This window comes from Eubalaena glacialis, chromosome 1 (assembly GCF_028564815.1).
Source record: "Eubalaena glacialis isolate mEubGla1 chromosome 1, mEubGla1.1.hap2.+ XY, whole genome shotgun sequence".
In the NCBI taxonomy this organism is placed as follows: Eukaryota; Metazoa; Chordata; class Mammalia; order Artiodactyla; family Balaenidae; genus Eubalaena; species Eubalaena glacialis.
In genome coordinates, this window is record NC_083716.1 from 193101188 (window position 1) to 193121038 (window position 19851).

The window sequence follows — 19851 nt, forward strand, 5'->3', positions numbered from 1 at the left end:
AGGCAGGGACAAATTAGGGATATGGGATTAACAGATACAAATTACTATATATAAAATAGATAAGGAACAAGGCTATACTTGGGAGTTATACCCATTATCTTGTAATAATCTATAATGGAATAGCACAGGGAATTATACTCATTATCTTATAGCAACCTATTCTGGAATATAATCTGAAAAAATACTGAATCACTATGCCATACATCTGAAACTAACACAATATTATAAATCAACTATACTTCAATAAAAAAGGGGGAATTTGGTAGTACTTATATATTTCTTGATGAAAAAAAAAACCCAGTAAAACCACTATAAATGTGGCATAGCTTATAGCATTATAAGGATATTTTATTTCATTTCTTATACAATAAACCTCCTTTAAGGAATAAAGTAAAAAAGAAAACCACCATCTGGATTTTCCTATAGGTTTCTGGTGATTATTAGTGCAAGAAACTGTAAAAATACCTGGAGAGAATCCCTGTATGTTATACGTCATCAAGTGAAATGTTTGAAAATAATGACTCAGGGCAAGGAAAATCTATTTCCTTAATTAAAAACAATTATTTTAATCAGTGTAAAGTCATATGTGAAAGTTCTAAAAATTATTTATAATTCATAACGTACTGAACATACTCATTAAGATACCTAATTCTTTAAGTCTTATAAGGAATGAGGCCATTTCCTTTAGCTGTAGGTCATTATTCATAGACAAGTAGGCAAAATAACAACAGAGAATATTTGTCAAGAGTATATAGTGTTTTTATGTTCTACAAAAAACATTTTTATGTTCAATATTCAAATATTTTCTGATTTTAATAAAATACGTTTTTATAACTGAACTCCTTCCAATATTAAAGATAGCTCAGTACTTTTTGTACTTAAAGGGTGAGATATAGGCCTTCTGGATAAATGACTACATTTTGGTCTAATTTTCCCCATACAATTATTATACCTCTTAGACAAACTAAGCTTAGTTGTGCCCCGATTGACAATAAGATTTAAATCTTCTGGAAGCAAAGTATTTGGTCTCGTGTTGTCCTCTCTTATTTTATTACCAAGAGTCTTCTTTGAATTGTGGTTAACATGTTTACAGTCTTTGTTTATCTTCTGGCTTTGACCGGCGTGGTGTTTTTTACTGATACATGGGTTTTCCACTCCAGTTGGATATATAATATTCTTGTGATCAATAGAAGGAAAAAATGTTTGAGATGATATTTTTCCAAAGGATCCAGTGGATAAATCTTGGAGATGGCTGGGGAAATGTTGGCTAATTTTACATTCATAGATTGATTTTCTTGAATTTGAATCATCTACTTTGACAGAATACAGATCATCTATTGTTATATTCTGATAAGTATCTATTGGACTTTGAGGTGTATTCAACTTTTCAGAATTACGCTGAGGTATGATAGGTAAAATTCCAAGTCCATTTTGTTTTAAGACTAATCCAGTACCAGGAATAAAAAGTTCTGGTTCTTCCTGTTTTGACAGATGAGTGATGTTTGTGTTTGAAACAGACTGATGTGCATGTCCATTCACTGCTCTATCTTTCCAGATTAAAGGGTTATATATAACTTGTCCATCAATAGGGCATGAATTGCACTTGTGGAGTAACCAACTGTCAATACATTTCCTATGAAACTTAAAAAAAAGTTATAAGTTAATCAGAGATATATTATCTTGTTTATAATGTATACTATCCATGTAAAATTTCCCCACTTTCATTATTGTGTTACTTTTAACACTGTTTCATAATATTGGAAGGTAATAAAATTCATCAAGTTTTATGGAAATATTTTGAAGTTCTCTTAAAAATGTAATTGGTTAGAGACTGATCTTCATTTTCCACATTAAAATGAAAAGCCTTCTATGGATGCCATTTTTGCAATTTCATTAAAAACTCACGACTTATTCAAGCCATTAATTTCACTGTTGCTTTCTAATGAATAAAAATTATTAAGCAATAAAAATGTCATAGCCAACTAGAGTTGAAAATTGATACGATGATGGTAAGACATAACGTGACAAATCACCTTCTAGGGAAGAAAACGAAGTATCAGTCATTATAAGTAAGGGTGACTCTAAAGCTATAAAAGTTTATTTATTAAAACAACTTTATCTCAGAACAAACCTGGTTACCACTACATAGTGATTGAGCAACTTTAGACTTTGATTCCAGTAAGTTCATTTGAAATAATAATAAACTATGTCAAATTAAGCATTTCTGTTTCATCTAAAGCATCATAAAAATAACATTAAAAAGTTAGTATTCTATAAGCCTTTTCCTTTTACAGGTAACTAAAGTAGATAAAAGAATCTAACTTAAAGTGCCATTTTATCTTTCCTCAATAGTTTATACAGAAATGAATCCTAATGAATAGGAATCCATCCTTGGGGGGTAGAGCTGCCTTCTCAATAGTCTCCGCTCTAGCTTTCTGCACACACTGTTCAATTTGAACATCTCTGCTCATAATTCAACTAAAAAGTAAAAGGAGAGACTTAAATTGCCACTTCATTTGTGAAAACTGGCCCTACAGGGAAAGTCAAACTAAAATGATGTGACTTCTACCTTGTGAGTACATGGTAGCAATCTTGTATGCTGACCAGGACGAAATGCCTTCAAACAAAGTCGACACTGGTAGCCTGGAGCAAGCAGCTTACTATTCTTTGTGATCAGTAAGAGAGGCAGTGACCTTACCACGTGTTTTGGTGTGTAAACTTGGCTAAATGAGAATAAACAGAGACACATGAATGGTCATATGTGATTGTAGATAAGGAAGTAATCAATAGTACAGGTAATAACCTCCAAATAAATAATGCGAACGAACCCAGTGCTTTCTAGAACTGAAGATAATAAATCTCGTACATTATAAAGTTACAAAATCTATTGTATTGATCTTGAACAAGATGGATCCAACTTCAACATCAACTTCATAAGGAACAAAATTTAATTTAGTCATTTCAAATAAAAATACTAACCTGAAATTTTTTGATTTGCACTTCTTAACATCAATGAAACCAGAACATAATTTTGGTGAGAACCATATACTCAAATTATTTCAGTCTGAGCCAACACACAGGCTTGTGTTTAGAAAAATACAACCCAATTCACTCTGTCATCTGGTAGGAAGTAAGATGCGTGGTAAACCATATTAAATATTCCAGGCTACTATTATAAACTGGTAGGTCATAATCTATGAGGAGACTTATTTCACTTGGGGTATATGCTTATTACTTCTGTATTGTTAGACCATGTTAATGAACTCTAAAGATACCAACCCTATTTTTGTACCAAAAGTACCAACAAACATAACTAAGATTACACAATGTAAATTTGATGCCACTAGCAAATGATAAAACAGATAAAACAAATATTTAAAAACAAAATCTTGGTTAAAAGGTTAGATGTATTCCTATTATTCAAAAGTCATTCAGAATAAAGTTCAAATATATTCTTTAGAAAACTTTATACTTCTCATTACTCTTCAGATAAACTTTCATCATGCTACAAAAATTGCTTTTACCAAGGTCATTTAATTGTCAACTAAAATAAATCTGTGTGTTTCTATTATTTCAGGTTGTTAATCACTTTTATTTTTAAATCTTGAAACTCTCTCCTTTTATTTATTCCATTTTCTCTGCCTAGAATGTCCTTCTACCCCTAATATTCTCTTGTCTCCCCCCACAATATCTCCTAAACCATTAGTTATACAATTTACCATTCTAATAGGTTGAAGTGTGATACCCAGCCAGGGCCAAGGGAAATGGGGATGGAGAGCCTTTGTATAAGCTCCTTCCATACCCACAAAGCATTTTATGCTCCACAAGAGTTGTGGTCTCTGAAGTGTGTGGAGCACCCACAGGGCATGGGCTAGATATCCACTGGGTTGGATAGAAATCTATCTATCTGTCTATCTACTATATATATGTGGGATAGAAATACATATATACACACATATATATGTATAAACAAGCACAATTTTTGTTTGGTTAATTCATTGAAATTGTCCTTTAAAAAAATTTCAATTTTATCCCATCCTATTAAAATGAGCTTTGTATATATTTTATAGTGTACCTAATATGTTAATTATACACGGTATGTTTAATTTTCTTTAATTGATACGAAGTATGGCAAAAGGTCTGGATGACTGTCCACTAGTCAGGGTTTTGAAATACAACCAACCCCCTTAGCACTCTCCTTCCCTGGGGGTGGAATAGAGGGCAATAAGGAAAGAAAGACTTCCTTCCCGTAAAGGCCATTTACTTCAAAGCAAATCTCAAAGCTCCCTGTATTTTATCTTTACATAACATATATCAGTTTTAATTTTACATTTATTTAGATGATCACTTAATTGCTGAGGAAACTAGATATCTCTAATACCCAGTACAACCTCTGATAGAATTAATAATAATAATAGGCAGCATTATTTGAATATTTACTGTGTGTATTAATTCATTTCACATGCACAAAATTCCTATGAGACTGGTTTTATAATTATTCCCATTTTAAAGATAAAAATGTGGCAAGGAGAAGTGAAGTAACTAGCCCAAAAGTTGCATAGCCAACTTATGGTTGTACTAGGATTGGATTTAAGCATTCTGACTCCAGAGCCTTGCTCTTCACTTGAATACTATGTCATCTAGTATATATAATAAGTACTCAGTACATATTTATTGAATAAAGAAATGAATAAAACTTATCCAAACTGAAAAATTATTTAAATATCCCAAGAAATATAAATTTCACTGAGAATCTCACCCTTGCTTTTCTTGAAAATGTGGCATCTTTTCTATCTCATTTTTAATATCTATATATTTTACAGTTTCATCTGATCTTTTTTCCAACGATCTCCATTTTTGATTTCTCTTCTATAATAGGTAAAAGGTGAATGTTACTTTGCAAATTGTGGAAGCTTTTATCTTGTGCATTAAATCATTAGGCTGTGTATCAATAATATAATAATGTAAATAAAGACTCATCATTTTAAAAGATAGCTTTTTAACACATTAAAGAATTTGCAGATTATTAGTGAGTCTAATATACTGTTGCACAGCTACTATAACATTACTTTTTAAGGTAAAAATATTTATCTATTAATCAATAATGGTAATTGTGGATGTTTTATCTTGTGTAGTAAGTAGAAGGTAGCATTATTATTCAGCATCAGGAGATACTTATTTACTTGTTAGATTCAAATGATAGCAATAAAATTCCATGATGTAAGAAATTTTAAAACCGTAAATGGTTGTCAGTAACATTATAAGTCATTTTGTAGTGTTGAGATCTTTTTTTAAAATGAATTTTCAAGCTTGATGGCTGTAATTTCTCTCCTTAAGATTTATGTATGATATCATTACATATTTGTTATTGTGTTGGATTTTATAAATTACCAATGTAAGAACTGATTGCCTATAAATCCTTATGAAAAAGAGTTCTCCAAAAATTATGGTCTTTGGTTTTTATTCAAACACAGTCAGCTCTACTCCAGAGGGTTACCTATTCTTAGATTTTACTTAGATTTACAATAGGAAAATACAAACAGTATATGAAATTCAAGATGGATACTGTACCTCACGAAATGTAAATGAGTGAGAAAGATGGCAGCAGCTATCAAAACAATTCTGGCATAAGTGATATTCTATACATTTGGTACACCTAAAAATGCAAAACACCAAAACATACAAGAAAAAATCCAATTATTTTGATTGTATTTGGTGAAAAATTCTGGCCAAGATTTCCTGGAAACTATGCAGATATGACAAGGCCCATCTTAAATCTCACCCCATATTAGCTTCCTGTTGCTACTGAAACAAATTACAACAAATTTAGCAGCTTAAACAACACTTTATTATCTTACGGTTTTGTAGGTCAGAAGTCTGACATGGGTCTCAATGGGTTTAAAATCAAGGGGTCCACAGAATGGCATTTCTTTTTGGAGGCTATAGAGATTTGTTTCTTTGCCCTTTCTTCTAGAGGCTGCCCACCTTCCTTAGCTTAGCTTGTGGCACTTTCCTCCATCTTCAAAGCAAGCAATGCAGCATCTCTCTGTGCCTTTCTTCCATAGTCACATATCCCTTTGACTCTCTTCTTTGCTGCCCTCTTCCACTTTTAAGAACTCTTGTGATTATACACTGAGCCCAGGCAATCCAAGATAACCTCCTTATTTCAAGGTCAGATGATTAGAAACCTGAATTTCATCTGCAACCTTAATCCCCCTACAACATGTAACCTAACATACAGGTTCTGGGCATGAGGATGTGGATATATTTGGGAGGGCATTATTTTGCCTACCACATATCCCTACCATGATGTCTTCCTGGAATGCTTTATCTTTCATTTATCTCTTTTTCTAAGTTCCTTTAGGATGTACAGCCTATTGGACATTCTATAATTTGATTACCCAGTTTTTTCCTATTATTTCATGAATGCTAGAGTTATACTTAGCAGAATACTTCTTGAAAACAGGAATTGTACTTGATTCCTTCTCTGTCCTCACAAAATAGAAAAAGGTATATGTATAAAAAGTTTGCAATAAAAATCATTGATATACTAAAAAACTTCATTTTCCACAAAGCTCAATCTAAACATGTATCACATAAAAATTTTGCCACAAGCAGAGAATTTTAATTTACTTGCAGCAATATTCACCAAAAATAACATTTCAAGCAAATAAAGTTATTTTCTTACTCAAGTTATCAAAGAATTAGAAGACTATTTCCAAGAGAAATCTGGGAAAATATATCCTTCAGACATCTTAGAAGCAGCAAGTATTAATTTATTCATTATTCTTGTTTATACATACAGGGAAGATTCTTAATAATTAACATCAACCAATCAAAGCAATGGTGCAGTTTATTCAGTATATCAAATTATGCTGGGCTACAAAAAGTTAAGTATCTCTACATTTTAATATATATATATGATAGTTTTGGAATTAACTTCTTAAAAGGTAAGTAGCTATATTATGAAACTTTAATGAAGAGGAACTGAAAAGCTTTCTAGTTTACCTTATCTTCTACCCAAACCATTACTAAAACTACCAGAAATAGTTTTTTCAGGCTAACGGCTGAAATGTTAGCATTTGAGGGAGTGGAAGGAGATATGGATGTGAATAATTGTGAGCCAAATGCGTAGAGAAGTTCTTCTGAAAGGAGAGTGCAGGGCAGCAGGCAGGGAGCAGAACAGTGGAGAATGCCTGTACTGAGGGGTAGTAGGAAGAATCACCCTTGGGGACAGAAAGAGCAGTCAGAGGGACAGAGGAGAGCATTGTCATTAACAAAATACTTAAAAGCAAGATTTGAGATAATTTACCAAAGCCACCCACGCATTAACAATTTGAGGAATACATCACTATAAAAACGGAAAATTTTACACTGTGGCTTTCACCTGTCCTTGTCACCCCCAGCTGTTCCTCCCAACCCACCTTTCCACACGTTACCTTAGCCCCTTATTGTTCCTACCCACCCCTCTTGAAAAAATTCAGATTGCCCCAAAAATGGCTGCTAGTGCCAAATATCAAGCCTTTCCTTTTTCTAGAATTCTCTTTAACCAACATTCCTGAAACTAGCTGAACACCTCCTGCTAAACCTTATAAAAATTCTGCCCTTCTTCCTCAAGTGAGCTTTCTCAGGCTTGCTGTTTTCAATAAAGACTTTTGCTAATGGTGCTCTGGTTGATTTACTTCTATGTGACACATTGAGAAAACAAAGGACTGAAACAGTTTAAAGGAGAAAGGTATCATTCACCATTGGGGGTGATTAAAAGCAGTTTTATGGTTTTATGAGAAAGTGTTAAAAATATTACTTAGACTCATCATAATGTAATTCCAGGAAGACTGAAAAGTAAACTGATGCACTTTAGAAAAAATTTTAACAAAGACTGAAGCAAAATATTTTCTTCTTAAGATACAGTGAAGATTTCAATTAAGAAAGCACAATATCCCAAGCATAGCAATTAATTGATGTTTTATTGTGGAATTGTGGGAAAGTTTGAGGAATACTCAAAATGTAATGAAAATTTCTTTCTCTAATAAGTATCTTGTTGTTGTTAAGGTATAAGATGTGAAAGAAAACAAAACATGCATCATTGCAGTTTGGAGTTGGGGAACTCCAGTTCAGTTGATCTAGTCAATATCCCTCTGGCTCAGTCCTAGGAGTTTTTGGCAATGACCTCATTGGTGGTTCAAAGAAAGTTACAGTGGGTGAGAGGTCTATCTAGCAGGGCTGTGAGCTTGGAAACTCATTTAGGCCAAACTACAAAGCCTGTGTTCAGAGCTTCCAAGAAAGGATGCTACTTCAGACTCTCAATCTAGACTGGAATGCAAAGCCAATACTCTGTGTGAGTAAAGAAAATAAAACAACTGAAATTCTTAAGGTACTGGGCTGACACAGATCACTAGTCTGAAAATCCTAAATAAGTAGTCATCTTTAAGGCAAACACACTATATAAAGGAGGAAAAGAAGAAGGCTAAATGACTAGTACTCTAATGTTCAAAGTTTCCTAAAATTAAAAAAAAAGTTAGACTACAAATTTATAATATTACTGATTGATACTTACTTATAACACTTCCCCTCAACTGGAAATTGTTGACAGTTATTACAGGGAATTCCAAGGTGTTTGTCTAGTCGCTCTTTCTCAGCTGTAGTCACAAGTTTGCTAGAGTTTTTGAATTCCTCTAAAATAAGTTTTAACGGTGCAAAGTCTTTCCTACACAAGGGACATTTCAACATGGAAGTGTGTGATATCTTATCCTGATAATTAGCTAAGATCTTCATGCATTTTATATGAACACTATTGCCACAGCCAAACCTGTTAGAAATAAAATCCAAGTTCACCATTTGTATACAGCAAAGATATATATATATATATATATATATATATATATATATATATATATATATATATATATATATAAATATAAATAAAAGTTTTCTGTGCTACCATCTTTATTTCCTGTAAAAATAGATTCTGAACTGATTATCCAGATATAGCTTGATTACACACATAAACACTATTTTATCTATCTAATCTAATCTATCATATTTAATTTAGTACATCAGAATTCCAAACAAAATCTTTCCCATTTCAATGAAATGGTGGTAAAGGATTTTGCATCATTATAATATTTTTCATTTTTACAGTGAGAATGCATATAGTCTTAACAAAAAGGAAAATTATAACAATGATTATTATTTTTAAATAAAAACATCACTGAGAGCAGGGGTGTCACCTTATTTTTCTAGAAATCACACAATATGAATGTGGTTGTACCCAATACATATCTGCTGAGAGAAATAATATTTTGGGAAATAGTAATTTTAAAATATGCAAAAGAAGCAGCTATGTGAAAAAAATACAATGTGGATGAAAATTTTGGTAAATAATCAGGAAAAAAAAAGAATTGAAAAGTTCAATACCAAATGGTTGCCCAGATTTTCCAAGTCCAAATTTACAGTGCCTTTGAAGAATAGTTAAGTACAATACTCTCAATAAACATTTGTGTTTATCACATATCACATATCACAATATCACATAAGTGATATTTTGAATTATTTAGTTTTAAAGATAAAATTTAGAAAAGCTGAAGAGAAGTTTTATCATTTTAAAGTAAAATAATCTTCACTTTCAGAAAAACTGTTTGTAACTACTCTAAGCTGTGGCATTTATTCATGTGTATAAAACAGAAACATGAAAATTATCTACTTTAATAACTTAAAGTGAAAAAGTAAATAAAGTGGAGTTATTTTTTAATTTTCACCCTTTAAAATGTAGCCCAGAAATATTTAGAGTTAGAACAGGACCTCTCCTGACATGTTAGGAAATAAAAGAAGGCCAATTAAGTATAATTGTTTAAATATGTATTATTTTTCTATCAACATGTTTCATAACATAATATATTACAAATATACTAAATTAGAACTTTTTCATAAGTTTCTAGAATCCAAAGAAAAATCATGTCACCTGCAAAAGGTGACAGGAAGCTTTTTCTCTAAAAGTACTTCTTGACAAATAGAGCAGATATCATCTGAACTAATTTCCTTCTGTTTAATGTAACCATCTTCTTCAATCTGTGCATTTTCATTGTTCGTTCCTTGTTGGGGAGTTTGAACTCGATGTATCCCTCGAAGCAAGTCACTGATTTCTCTTTCCACAAGACCTAATTGCAAAGCAGCTAACGATAAATTCCAAAGTATTAAAATTCAGTGGCAAATTGGAGACAAAGAAACAACTTAGGCGGAAAGTTAGCATTTTTTCCCCAAATATCAGAAAGATTGGTTGAATTATTACACTGACATTTACCACTTTTCATATTCCTTTCAGAGCCAAAAGGTCAGAAAAGAGTCATTTATAAAAAGAATAGAAGTTATCTCTTGTTTTCCTGTTACTGAAAAAAGTCAGTGTAACCAGTGCATTATAAAGGTTTCAGATTAATTATATGACAGTGTTCCTCCTTGGATTGGTGCTATAATCATCTCTTACATTTTGATCTGTTCTCTTGTTCATAAACAAATATTTATCATCATACAGGAGTATTAAAAGAAATGGGCACAAATACAGAAAGGAGAAGAGAGATTCGAGTAGTTAGCGTAATTAACATTCATTAGATGAATAAATTAGTAAATAGATAATGAGAGAGCAAGACACAGTTGCACCTATTTTCCTTAGTTTTACGTCCCTACAAGTGTCTCGGTAGCCACATTCTTCATAGATTTGGTCAGTATTCCTCAGGACAATCTGTTAGGAACTATATTGCCTATACATTTGGGATACACAGTCTTTGAATTCTGAATTTTCTCCATCCTGCTGTCCTTCTAAGAAATGGTGTACTAAGTGCATATAGTTTTGATCAAGGCATCCTAGATTCCCTTTTTCTCTGGCCCATTCCCATGCCCCTCCTCTTTCCCTCTTCTTAACATGCCATAATTTAAATGCCAGTTGTTATTGGTCCCCTTGAGTTCTATTCATTTTATATATTCTTTAATACATAGAGATTAAAAAATCATTTGCAAGATAATGAAAAGCTCCATTTTCCCTAAAAAGATTACCAATTAAACACTAACAATACTGAAAACATCACAGTTACATTTCAATACAGAAATCTCTGTTCCTTGTCTGAGGTGGCGTGGCAGGTGGAATGTGGGAGGATATCATACTTTAATTAACCATTACTTTGGAGGATGAGGGCTATTTGTCACAGAGACACAGCACCATCTGCTCCCTAAAAAAATGAGGAGGAAAATGAAGAACAAAAGATTGTGCTTTGGGGGATAAAGATTCTCTAGAGCAGCAGAAATACTGAAACATAAAATTTCATAAGAGGAGCTGGCTACAAACTGTTCTATGTGGTATAACATGAATTGGAGAATAAAAGGGAGAAATAAACTCTTCTTAAATTAATTTGGAAAAATTAATGTATGAGACTATAAAAGAATATTCTTTTATAAAGGAGAGCAAGACAGCTAACCTTATCAGATATCACAACGTATTATAAAAAAAAAACTCACTATAAAAATTATGAAACAAGGATGACAAGAAGCACTATTTAATAGCTGTTATTGAGATAACTAGGTAGAAATATGGAGAAAATTTAATTACTTCAAACCAAATACCAACCTCCAATTTATATCAATACAACTACACATGGGTGCTATAAAGAAGAATAAAAATAAAATAGAAAAGCTAGCAGAAAAAAAAATCTCTAAAATACTATGGAAGGAAGACAACTTTCAAAGTATCAAAACAATATACAGGAAAAGTAAAAATGGTCAGATTTAGCAACACACAAAAATCCACATACATATATATAAAACAAAATTTAATGAAACCATATAAAAAAGAATTATGACATTAGGAAAACATTTGCAAAGAGGGGTAATCCCTATATTTAGGAAGAGTGTGTAGTTTTATCCCAATAAATAAATAGCCAAAGTTTAATTTACACATGTAGTACAAATATTAAAGTCAACAGATGTTCAATTTTATTAATATCAAAAGAAAAGTGAGTTAAAATCAAAATGAGGTGCAGACACAGAATAAAATCTAAATAAAAGGTAATAAATAAATAGAATGTTACATCTTGTTTGCCTTATGTTATTTTCTCTTTTTATTTGAAAAAGTTATTTCAGGGCATTTTAGATTCTAAGGGTATGTTAGATGTATGGAAGAATGAAAACTATTTTCTTACTTAATTTACTAGGAATGAATAGATTACTATGAACTTTGTATCTGTTATTTTTTCCCACTTTGTGTGACTTAGTCTTTTTTTCTAATATTATAGAAATATTATTAGCTTTTCAAAATATTTCCATGTATCTTTATTTTCTTTGGAGACTTAAATATGCTGTTAATATCTTCCATTTTATGCTTAAGTAATATGGTTAAATATGCCTAAAACATGAATCCAAAAAGCAAAGCTAGCAGAAAATTGATATACTGTTGAAATCATAAATCAGCAAAAGTATTGCTATAAAGCAATACCTATGGGTGACAGACATAAAAATATTAATACTTAAAAAAAGGAAAAAAACCTCGAACTCACAGATACAGAGAACAGATTGATGGTTGCCAGATGTTGGGCCAGGGGACGGCTAGGAGGTAGGAGAAATGGCTGAAGATGGTCAAAAGGTACAGACTTCCACTTATAAAATATATAAGTCATGGGGACATAATGTACAGCATGGTGACTATAGTTAATAGTACTCTGTTGCATATTTGAAAGTTGCTAAGAGAATAAATCTTAAAAATTCTCATCTCAAGAAAAATAATTGTAACTATGTGTGGTAATGGATGTTAACTGGATTAACTGTGGTGATCATTATGCAATATATACTTACATTGAATCATTATGTTGTACACCCAAAACTAATATAATGTTATATGTCAATTATATCTCAGTAAAAAAATAATACTTTTACTGCAAGATCCAGTTAATGAAACTTCAGGCTACAGAAATAATTGAGAGAGGAAAAAGTTTCATTTACAAAGAATATAACAGGTAGTCAGAAGTAAATTAAATGCCTAAAATGGAAGAATGTTAAATAAATTATGATATACCATACAGTAACATGGTATATCATAATTTATTTAACATTCACTGATGACTTGAATGAGAGAGACTACATAGCACTGAAAATATTTATAAAGTAACAGTGTGTGACAAAAGCAGAACACAGAATTCCCACAGACTATTAGGTATACATAAATACAAGGTCAAAAAAGAAAATAGAAAATAAAATGTTTATTATATATTTGTGGTGGGGATTTAAAAAATTTTCCTAAAATGCAGTTTTTATTTTATCCATAAATATTTAATTGAAAAAAGGACAAGATGGCATTTACTAGATGTTGTATTTAGGAAAAACCATTAGGTAATAAAGCTAGGTTTTACTGGGAAGCATTTGTTGGGTGATGGGAAATAATATTCAGTGTTCAAAAACTGATATCTTTATAAAAACTTCCTATGTAATCATCTTTATAGGTCTTCAAAAATAAAAGAGAGTCTCAGGTTTCCTGTATGCAACACTAGGGCACAAATAATTGTTTCCAGATTTGTTTTAGAAAAGAATCTATGAATGATGTTCAAAGTGCTTCTGCTTCACTACCTTCTTCTCCACACTTATGTACATACTTTACATAATATTATTGAATAATTGTTTATAGCTTTCTTTGAATTACTTTAATTTTCAAACTTTCATTTAAATGATAAATTTCAACATTATTGAGACTTATACTTTCTTTGAATATTTGTGCACAAAGGATTTTCTCAATGTTGAGTAGCTAAAACGTCTTTTAAATATGAGGTATAAAAAATATTTTATTTTAGTAGGAAATACAATTTTTCAAAATTAATATATAGTATCAAATTTAAACATTTAAAAAATTTCCTACTATAGGGATATTTATAAAAAGAATAAGACGTGGTTTCTGCCTTCAAGAGCACAAAGGATAATATGATATAAAGTATTAGATTGATCCATATGAAATTGCTATTTTTGTAGATGAAAAAATATCGGCAATTCATATGATTCAATTTATAAAAAAAATCACCTAGTAGAGTTCCTGACTAATATGCAGTACAATAAATATTTGTTGAATGTAATTGGGTAGAGCTGCACTGTTCAATATGGTAGCCATTAGCCATATGTGGCTACTGAGCACCTGAAATGTGGATAGTGTGACTGAAAATTGAATTTTAAATTTTGTCTTATTTAAATTTAGATGGAAAACTGATAATCTATAGTTTCTGGAAAATTTATGTTTATAACAATTTGGGTACTATATGAATTTTTCAACTGAATATTTTATGATGTCTAAATGCAGATCAAGCATTTCCAATGAAAATATAGTGTCTGAGGTGAGATGCATTGTAAATGTAAAATACACACTAGATTTTGAAGGCAGTATGAAAAAACATTAAAATATCATAATTTTTATATTGATTACATGCTGACATGATATTTTGATATATTGGGTTAAATTAAAATATGTTATTAAAACTAATTTTCCTGTTTATTTTTACTTTCTATAATATGTTACCAGAAAATTACATATGTGGTTCACATTATATTTCTGTTGGGTAGCCCTAGTATAGAAGCTTGTGAAAATGATATGGAAAATAGTGTAGATAATAACTAAGACTTTGGAGAGGATGTGAACATTTAACTTCAGGTGTATACAATGGAGAAATAGAGAAGAAAACAATATCCATGAACTCATCCAACCTAATTATTGTGTATGAAGGGATTGGGAGAGAGGATGAAGTACAGAGTAAGTGACATTTCAGAAAGAACCTTTTGTCTACAATGTAAAGGAGAAAGCAACAAAGTGCAGGTGCTGGAAACAGGGAGGCTACAAAGAACAGTACTAAGTAAGGGCTGATGAAGGTTGAACAAAGGTAAGAATGAGGATGGGGAAGTAAAATCACTGTTGAGAAGTAGGTAGGATGTAACATAAACAGGATTTGTTTATGAGAGAAGAGGATGAGAAAGGAAAAACAAGGAGAATGCCAAGGTTTCTACCTTTGGAGACTAAAGAAAAAGGAAAGCCAATATGTGAGGTAGGGAATACAACAGGAGAGCACATATGGGGGGAATTTACTATTCAAAATGCCTGTGGGACCTCCAAAATTGTGGTGCTCAGAAGGCAGCTGGAAATACTGGTCTGCTGATAAGATGTGGAAATCACTGTTACAGAGGTAACAGGTGGAGACAGAAAACATGAGATGTTTCTAAGAAAATGGGTAGAGAGAAGAATACAAAAGAAAAATCCCTGTGAAACACTAATATTAATTTATTATCTAGTAGGACTTTTAAATGTCAACTGTGCTTGTACTTATATAATAGTTGGGGGGAATGAACTTGCCTAAATAGAGCCAATACCCTGAATTGAAAAAAAATTGAAAACTGATTATCACTTTAATTCTTTATGAATATTATAAACATTTATTAATAAATGTTAAATGCCTTTGCAGTTCTTAGATGAATCTAGTATAGGTTAAATAAATCTTTGCAGGAAACATTTCCATAATGACAGCATCTTTATTATAAAATGTATAAATCTAAATAACCTGTGATAGAATTATTTTTCTTTCTCTTTTATTTTTGAGGACTCTAGAATTTAATTTTAAATTAAATTTCAAATTGAAAATTATAAAAAATTTCATATGCCTGACTTTAAACTCAATGTAGGTACGGACATAAAAACTATTTAACTGTAAAATACATATATTTTTTGCATAAAAACTTGTCAGTAAACATTTTTAAATGAAATTATGTACCATGTCAACTATTTCTGGGACCTGAAAAATTACATTTGTCATTTTTCTCATAATTAAAATAAATTTAGATACAGAAACTACTGTAAATCCTTGCTTAGAATTCATGAGGGCAAGTTTTTCTATGGAAAACCTGGCCATTATTTCACCTCATTTTTTATTAAGTGCTTTTTAATGTGAAATGGCATATAAAATTACATTTTTTGTTAAATAGGAAGAAAAATGTTCCAACTGTCTTAAATGTAACAAACTGTGTTACAGGTTTCAGATTGTCTGGACAATAACTGTCTAAATTTAGAATACGTCTAAATAAACAATTATTAAATTCGTTAACTTCAAATTAGTAAAAACACACAAACACAACTTACATTCATGATTCCTTGGAAGCCTGAATTTTTTCAACAAGATCCTAATATTCAAAAGTAGAAAAACAAAATAAAACATTTATTTCTGACATAACCTCAAAAGGTATTATTAATTTTAGAATAGGAATGGCATTACAGAATTTATATTGCTGAAAGTGTTAGGGATAAACTTAAAATTCTCATCAGTTTTCTGTTACAAGAGTTGTTAAATTTTTGTTTTAAAATAAGCATATGTGAAAAAAGTATGATACATGGAAACAAAAGACATTTGCAGTAAAGAGATTTGTCGGAGAGAGTCCATGTATTTCTTTATGACATAGAGTAGCTCACAAAGAGAGGTTAGTGAGGGAATCTAAGTATTCACAGCACTCTTTTTAAACTTCCCTGGAAGTTTCTTACTCCTGGAAATGGAGGAATTTTCTGGATAGAGTAACAAATGACTGTTTTCCTATACATACCACTTTAACGTATGACAGAAAAATACTTTCAAATATCACAAATTAAAATGGAATATGACTTTTTTTTAAAAAGTGGGAAATATATATTAAATTCTTACTTAAATATATTAAATATACTTTAGTATGTTAAATACTTGGATTATATTGCCATTAAGTTTATGGTAAATATACTGTAAAAAATAAGTTACATTACATAAAAATCAGAACAGAATGCCCTTGCTCTGAGGAAGCTGGCATAAACTAAAAATGGAAAAAACCTATATTATGTATAATAATAAAACCAAACTGCAAATTTTGAAGGGACCATATTTTACATTTTTATGCTAACTAGAGCAAATAACTTGTGTTAGTAGATGCTCAATAAAAACTGATCAAAACAACAAAAAACTTGGTAAATAAAAGCATTAAAAATAACAGCTATACGTATATATACTGTTCTCTAACCTATAAAGAAAAGCATTAGAAATATGAGATACACACTTTTCTTAATGTCTTGTTTGATTTTTTTCTCTTAAAATATCAATTTCAAATTTTCTATAGTAATATAATTAGTGATTTGTTGGTATAAGTATAGTAGGTAAACAAATGAGTTGATGTGGGTATAAATTACATGGAAGGAATTTTTTTGTTTTTCATTTCTGGGATCACCTACAAACAGGTTCTGACTCTAGAGGAAAAATTTTAGATTTGACAGAAGTAATCTTCAGCAGAGTCCTACTTCAGTCTTAAAAGATTCATAGTCAAATGCTTATTGAAAAGGAAAATAATAAAATTTAAAAATATCATAATGAACCATGCAATTATTATCAGTGATGTGAACCGGGGAGATTTTTTTGCTTTATTGTTAGATTTCACCTTTGTACATAATGAAAATCTAAACATTGATTTTTTTCTTATTAAAAACAATAACATTCCAAACATGTAGAGGTGGTAGTATGCTTACCTCACTTTAATTTTTAAACCTCACTTAATTTTTAAACCTCACTTAATTTTTGGGATGAAATAAAATATCCAAAACGATACTGACAAGCTACAACCATTTTACCTTTAAGTTCTCCCAACACCAAATTTCTTTAATCTTGCAGTACTCAAGTCATGGAAAAGGCAAAACATGTAATATACCAAGATGTTCCTTTGTGGAAGATCTTCATTACAATGTCACTTACCAGCATATATGCTTACAAAGTTCCCCTCCTTTCAGAAATATGGAACAATTACAAACATGAGGATTTCCTAGAGAAACCTTCAAGAGAAAAATGCATACTTAAAAAAAAGTTCCAGTCAGTTTTTAGAGTTATAGAGTAAAATTAATAGATAATTGTATTAAAAGAGATTTCAAGAGATATTTTAGTTTAGGTGACTCCAAAAGGTTGAACATAGTCTACTGGAACATCTTAATTCTTGACACAAGTCTAATTTTTCACTTCCTTATTCTTTGCCTTGTTCAACAAATTGCATTGTCAGCTAAGACTGTTTTTAAGAGAACTACATTCAGGCAAGTGAAAAGAAATCTAATTTTAAAAACTTGAAAAAAAATCTACAAATTTTTAACTGAAAGGAAATTCTACTTTGCAATGGAGCTAAAGACTTTTTGTAAAGTAGTTCTTCTGGGGTTTTTGTTTTGTGCATTTCAATTGGTGAGTTTACTTTATTTAATTTTATTCAAGAAAACTAATTTTATTCACCAAGTCTATACTGGCTTAAACTATTTATTAAATGCCCTAAGGGTTATAAAGTGAAAAAAGGACGTCTGAGATAAGCAGCATGACACTAAATTAAAAAATTTCAAGTCAACTCCTGGGAGGTAGAGTGGTGGCTGATTTTTGAGTGGTAAGAGTAGGATATGCGAATATGAAATATCTGTGGTCTTTCAGGAAAATTAAAAAGAATTTTTATTCATTAAGACATTTCCAAGGAATCACCATTTAAGCCATACTTTAAAAGGGTCTTGTTATAGCTTCAGACTGACTAAAAAGTAAAGAAAACCCGATTTTATTTATTTAGCAAATATATACGGCTTGTAAACAGATTGTACGATTTTCATTTCGTTTGAGTTACAGGGTTAGTGACTGCTAACGGATCTGAGAACGCACATAAATGCAAACCATATATTCAGATAAAATGTCTCCCTTTTTTAAGCCCAGAGATCAAAGGCCATCATCTTAGAAGAGTTGGATGCAATTTGGAGTCCTAACCTCCAATAATGGAACTTTTCTAACAAATACTATTTCGCTCTGCAATGTGCACATCTTTAGAGTCTGGAACACTCGCGGGTGGGGTTCGGCAGCGAGTGGCTACATACAAGGTGGGCCTGGGGGGACCGCGCGGGTCGGCCTGGCAGGGAGCCGAGGCGGGTTGAGGGCGGTAGTTACTCGGAAATCCCTGTTTTCCGGCTCTTCTTCTCTCAGTAGAAAGGAGGTGGGGCCCATCTCTCGTAGGAGGTAGATGCTGCTGCTCAGCGCCTGGTCTTGTTGCCAGCTGAGGCGGTCGCTAAAGTGTCTTCGCCTTTCAGAGGCCTTACAGCCTCCGCGAAGCATCTTGCCTGGGTAGGGGCGAAGGCAGCCCCTCCGCAAGGCTTTCAGAGTCGCCCGCCGGTCTCCATGACAACCGCGTGCCCGCCGGTTGCCGTGGAGACGGCGGTTGAGTCGCAGTGTCCCAGAGTGCCTTGCGCGGAGGTTTGCTTCCGCAGCTCACACCCGCCTCCACTCCTTCCTGAAGCGACACTCCTGACTGTAGAGTGTTTCTAATACCCAACTGGCTGATTTAAAAGCTGGTGGCCAAAGTCATCGCTGTCAAATGTCTCGCGTTCCTTCTGCTGATTCCTCGCAGGCGGGGGCTTGTGAATTCTGTGTTAGGATAGTCGCACAACCCGGTTACAGTTTGGGCTCTGGATGCTGAAATTATCCTGTGATGATTCATCATTTGTATCCGAAAGCCCAGAGTGACTGTTGACATTCAACAGTGTTCCACAAACATTTTCCGATTGCTTACTAGGTGCATAATCTGAATGAAGCGCTGGGGGAAGATCAATGATGTGGAAGACAGGAATTTAACCTGGAAAGTTTATTTAACCTGGGAAGTTAGACTCTTAAGTAGGGATGTGTGTGTTCGTGGGGGGATGGTCTTTAAACGAGGGGAGCATCTTTAAATTACATGTTTGTGTAGGGATGGGTGTTTGGGGTGGGGTGCGGAATCCATTGCCTCTATGCCCTCTAAATGTACAAATCCCAATTTAAGGAATAAGCTATGCAATGT

At 32.1% G+C, this 19851-nt stretch overlaps 1 protein-coding gene across 1 annotated transcript; it reads right to left on the reverse strand.

Annotated features, from left to right (window-relative positions):
* Positions 1-828: 828 nt before the first annotated feature.
* Positions 829-19133, reverse strand: ZSWIM2 (zinc finger SWIM-type containing 2). Its single transcript, XM_061203081.1, has 9 exons — positions 18969-19133; positions 17763-17839; positions 16142-16182; positions 9962-10172; positions 8558-8809; positions 5572-5656; positions 4760-4869; positions 2570-2723; positions 829-1641 (listed from the first exon to the last, which is right to left on the reverse strand). The coding sequence occupies exons 1-9, from the start codon at positions 19131-19133 to the stop codon at positions 829-831; spliced, it is 1908 nt and encodes a 635-aa protein (XP_061059064.1).
* Positions 19134-19851: the final 718 nt, after the last annotated feature.

Coding starts and splice junctions, on each gene's coding strand:
- ZSWIM2 (XM_061203081.1), bottom strand. CDS start 19,133: ATGCTTCGCGGAGGCTGTAAGGCCTCTGAAAGGCGAAGACACTTTAGC. Junction 4,870..5,571: donor ACTCATTTACATTTCGTGAG/GTACAGTATCCA, acceptor TACCTATTATAG/AAGAGAAATCAAAAATGGAG. Junction 2,724..4,759: donor CATTTTCAAGAAAAGCAAGG/GTGAGATTCTCA, acceptor ATTCTCATTTAG/CCAAGTTTACACACCAAAAC.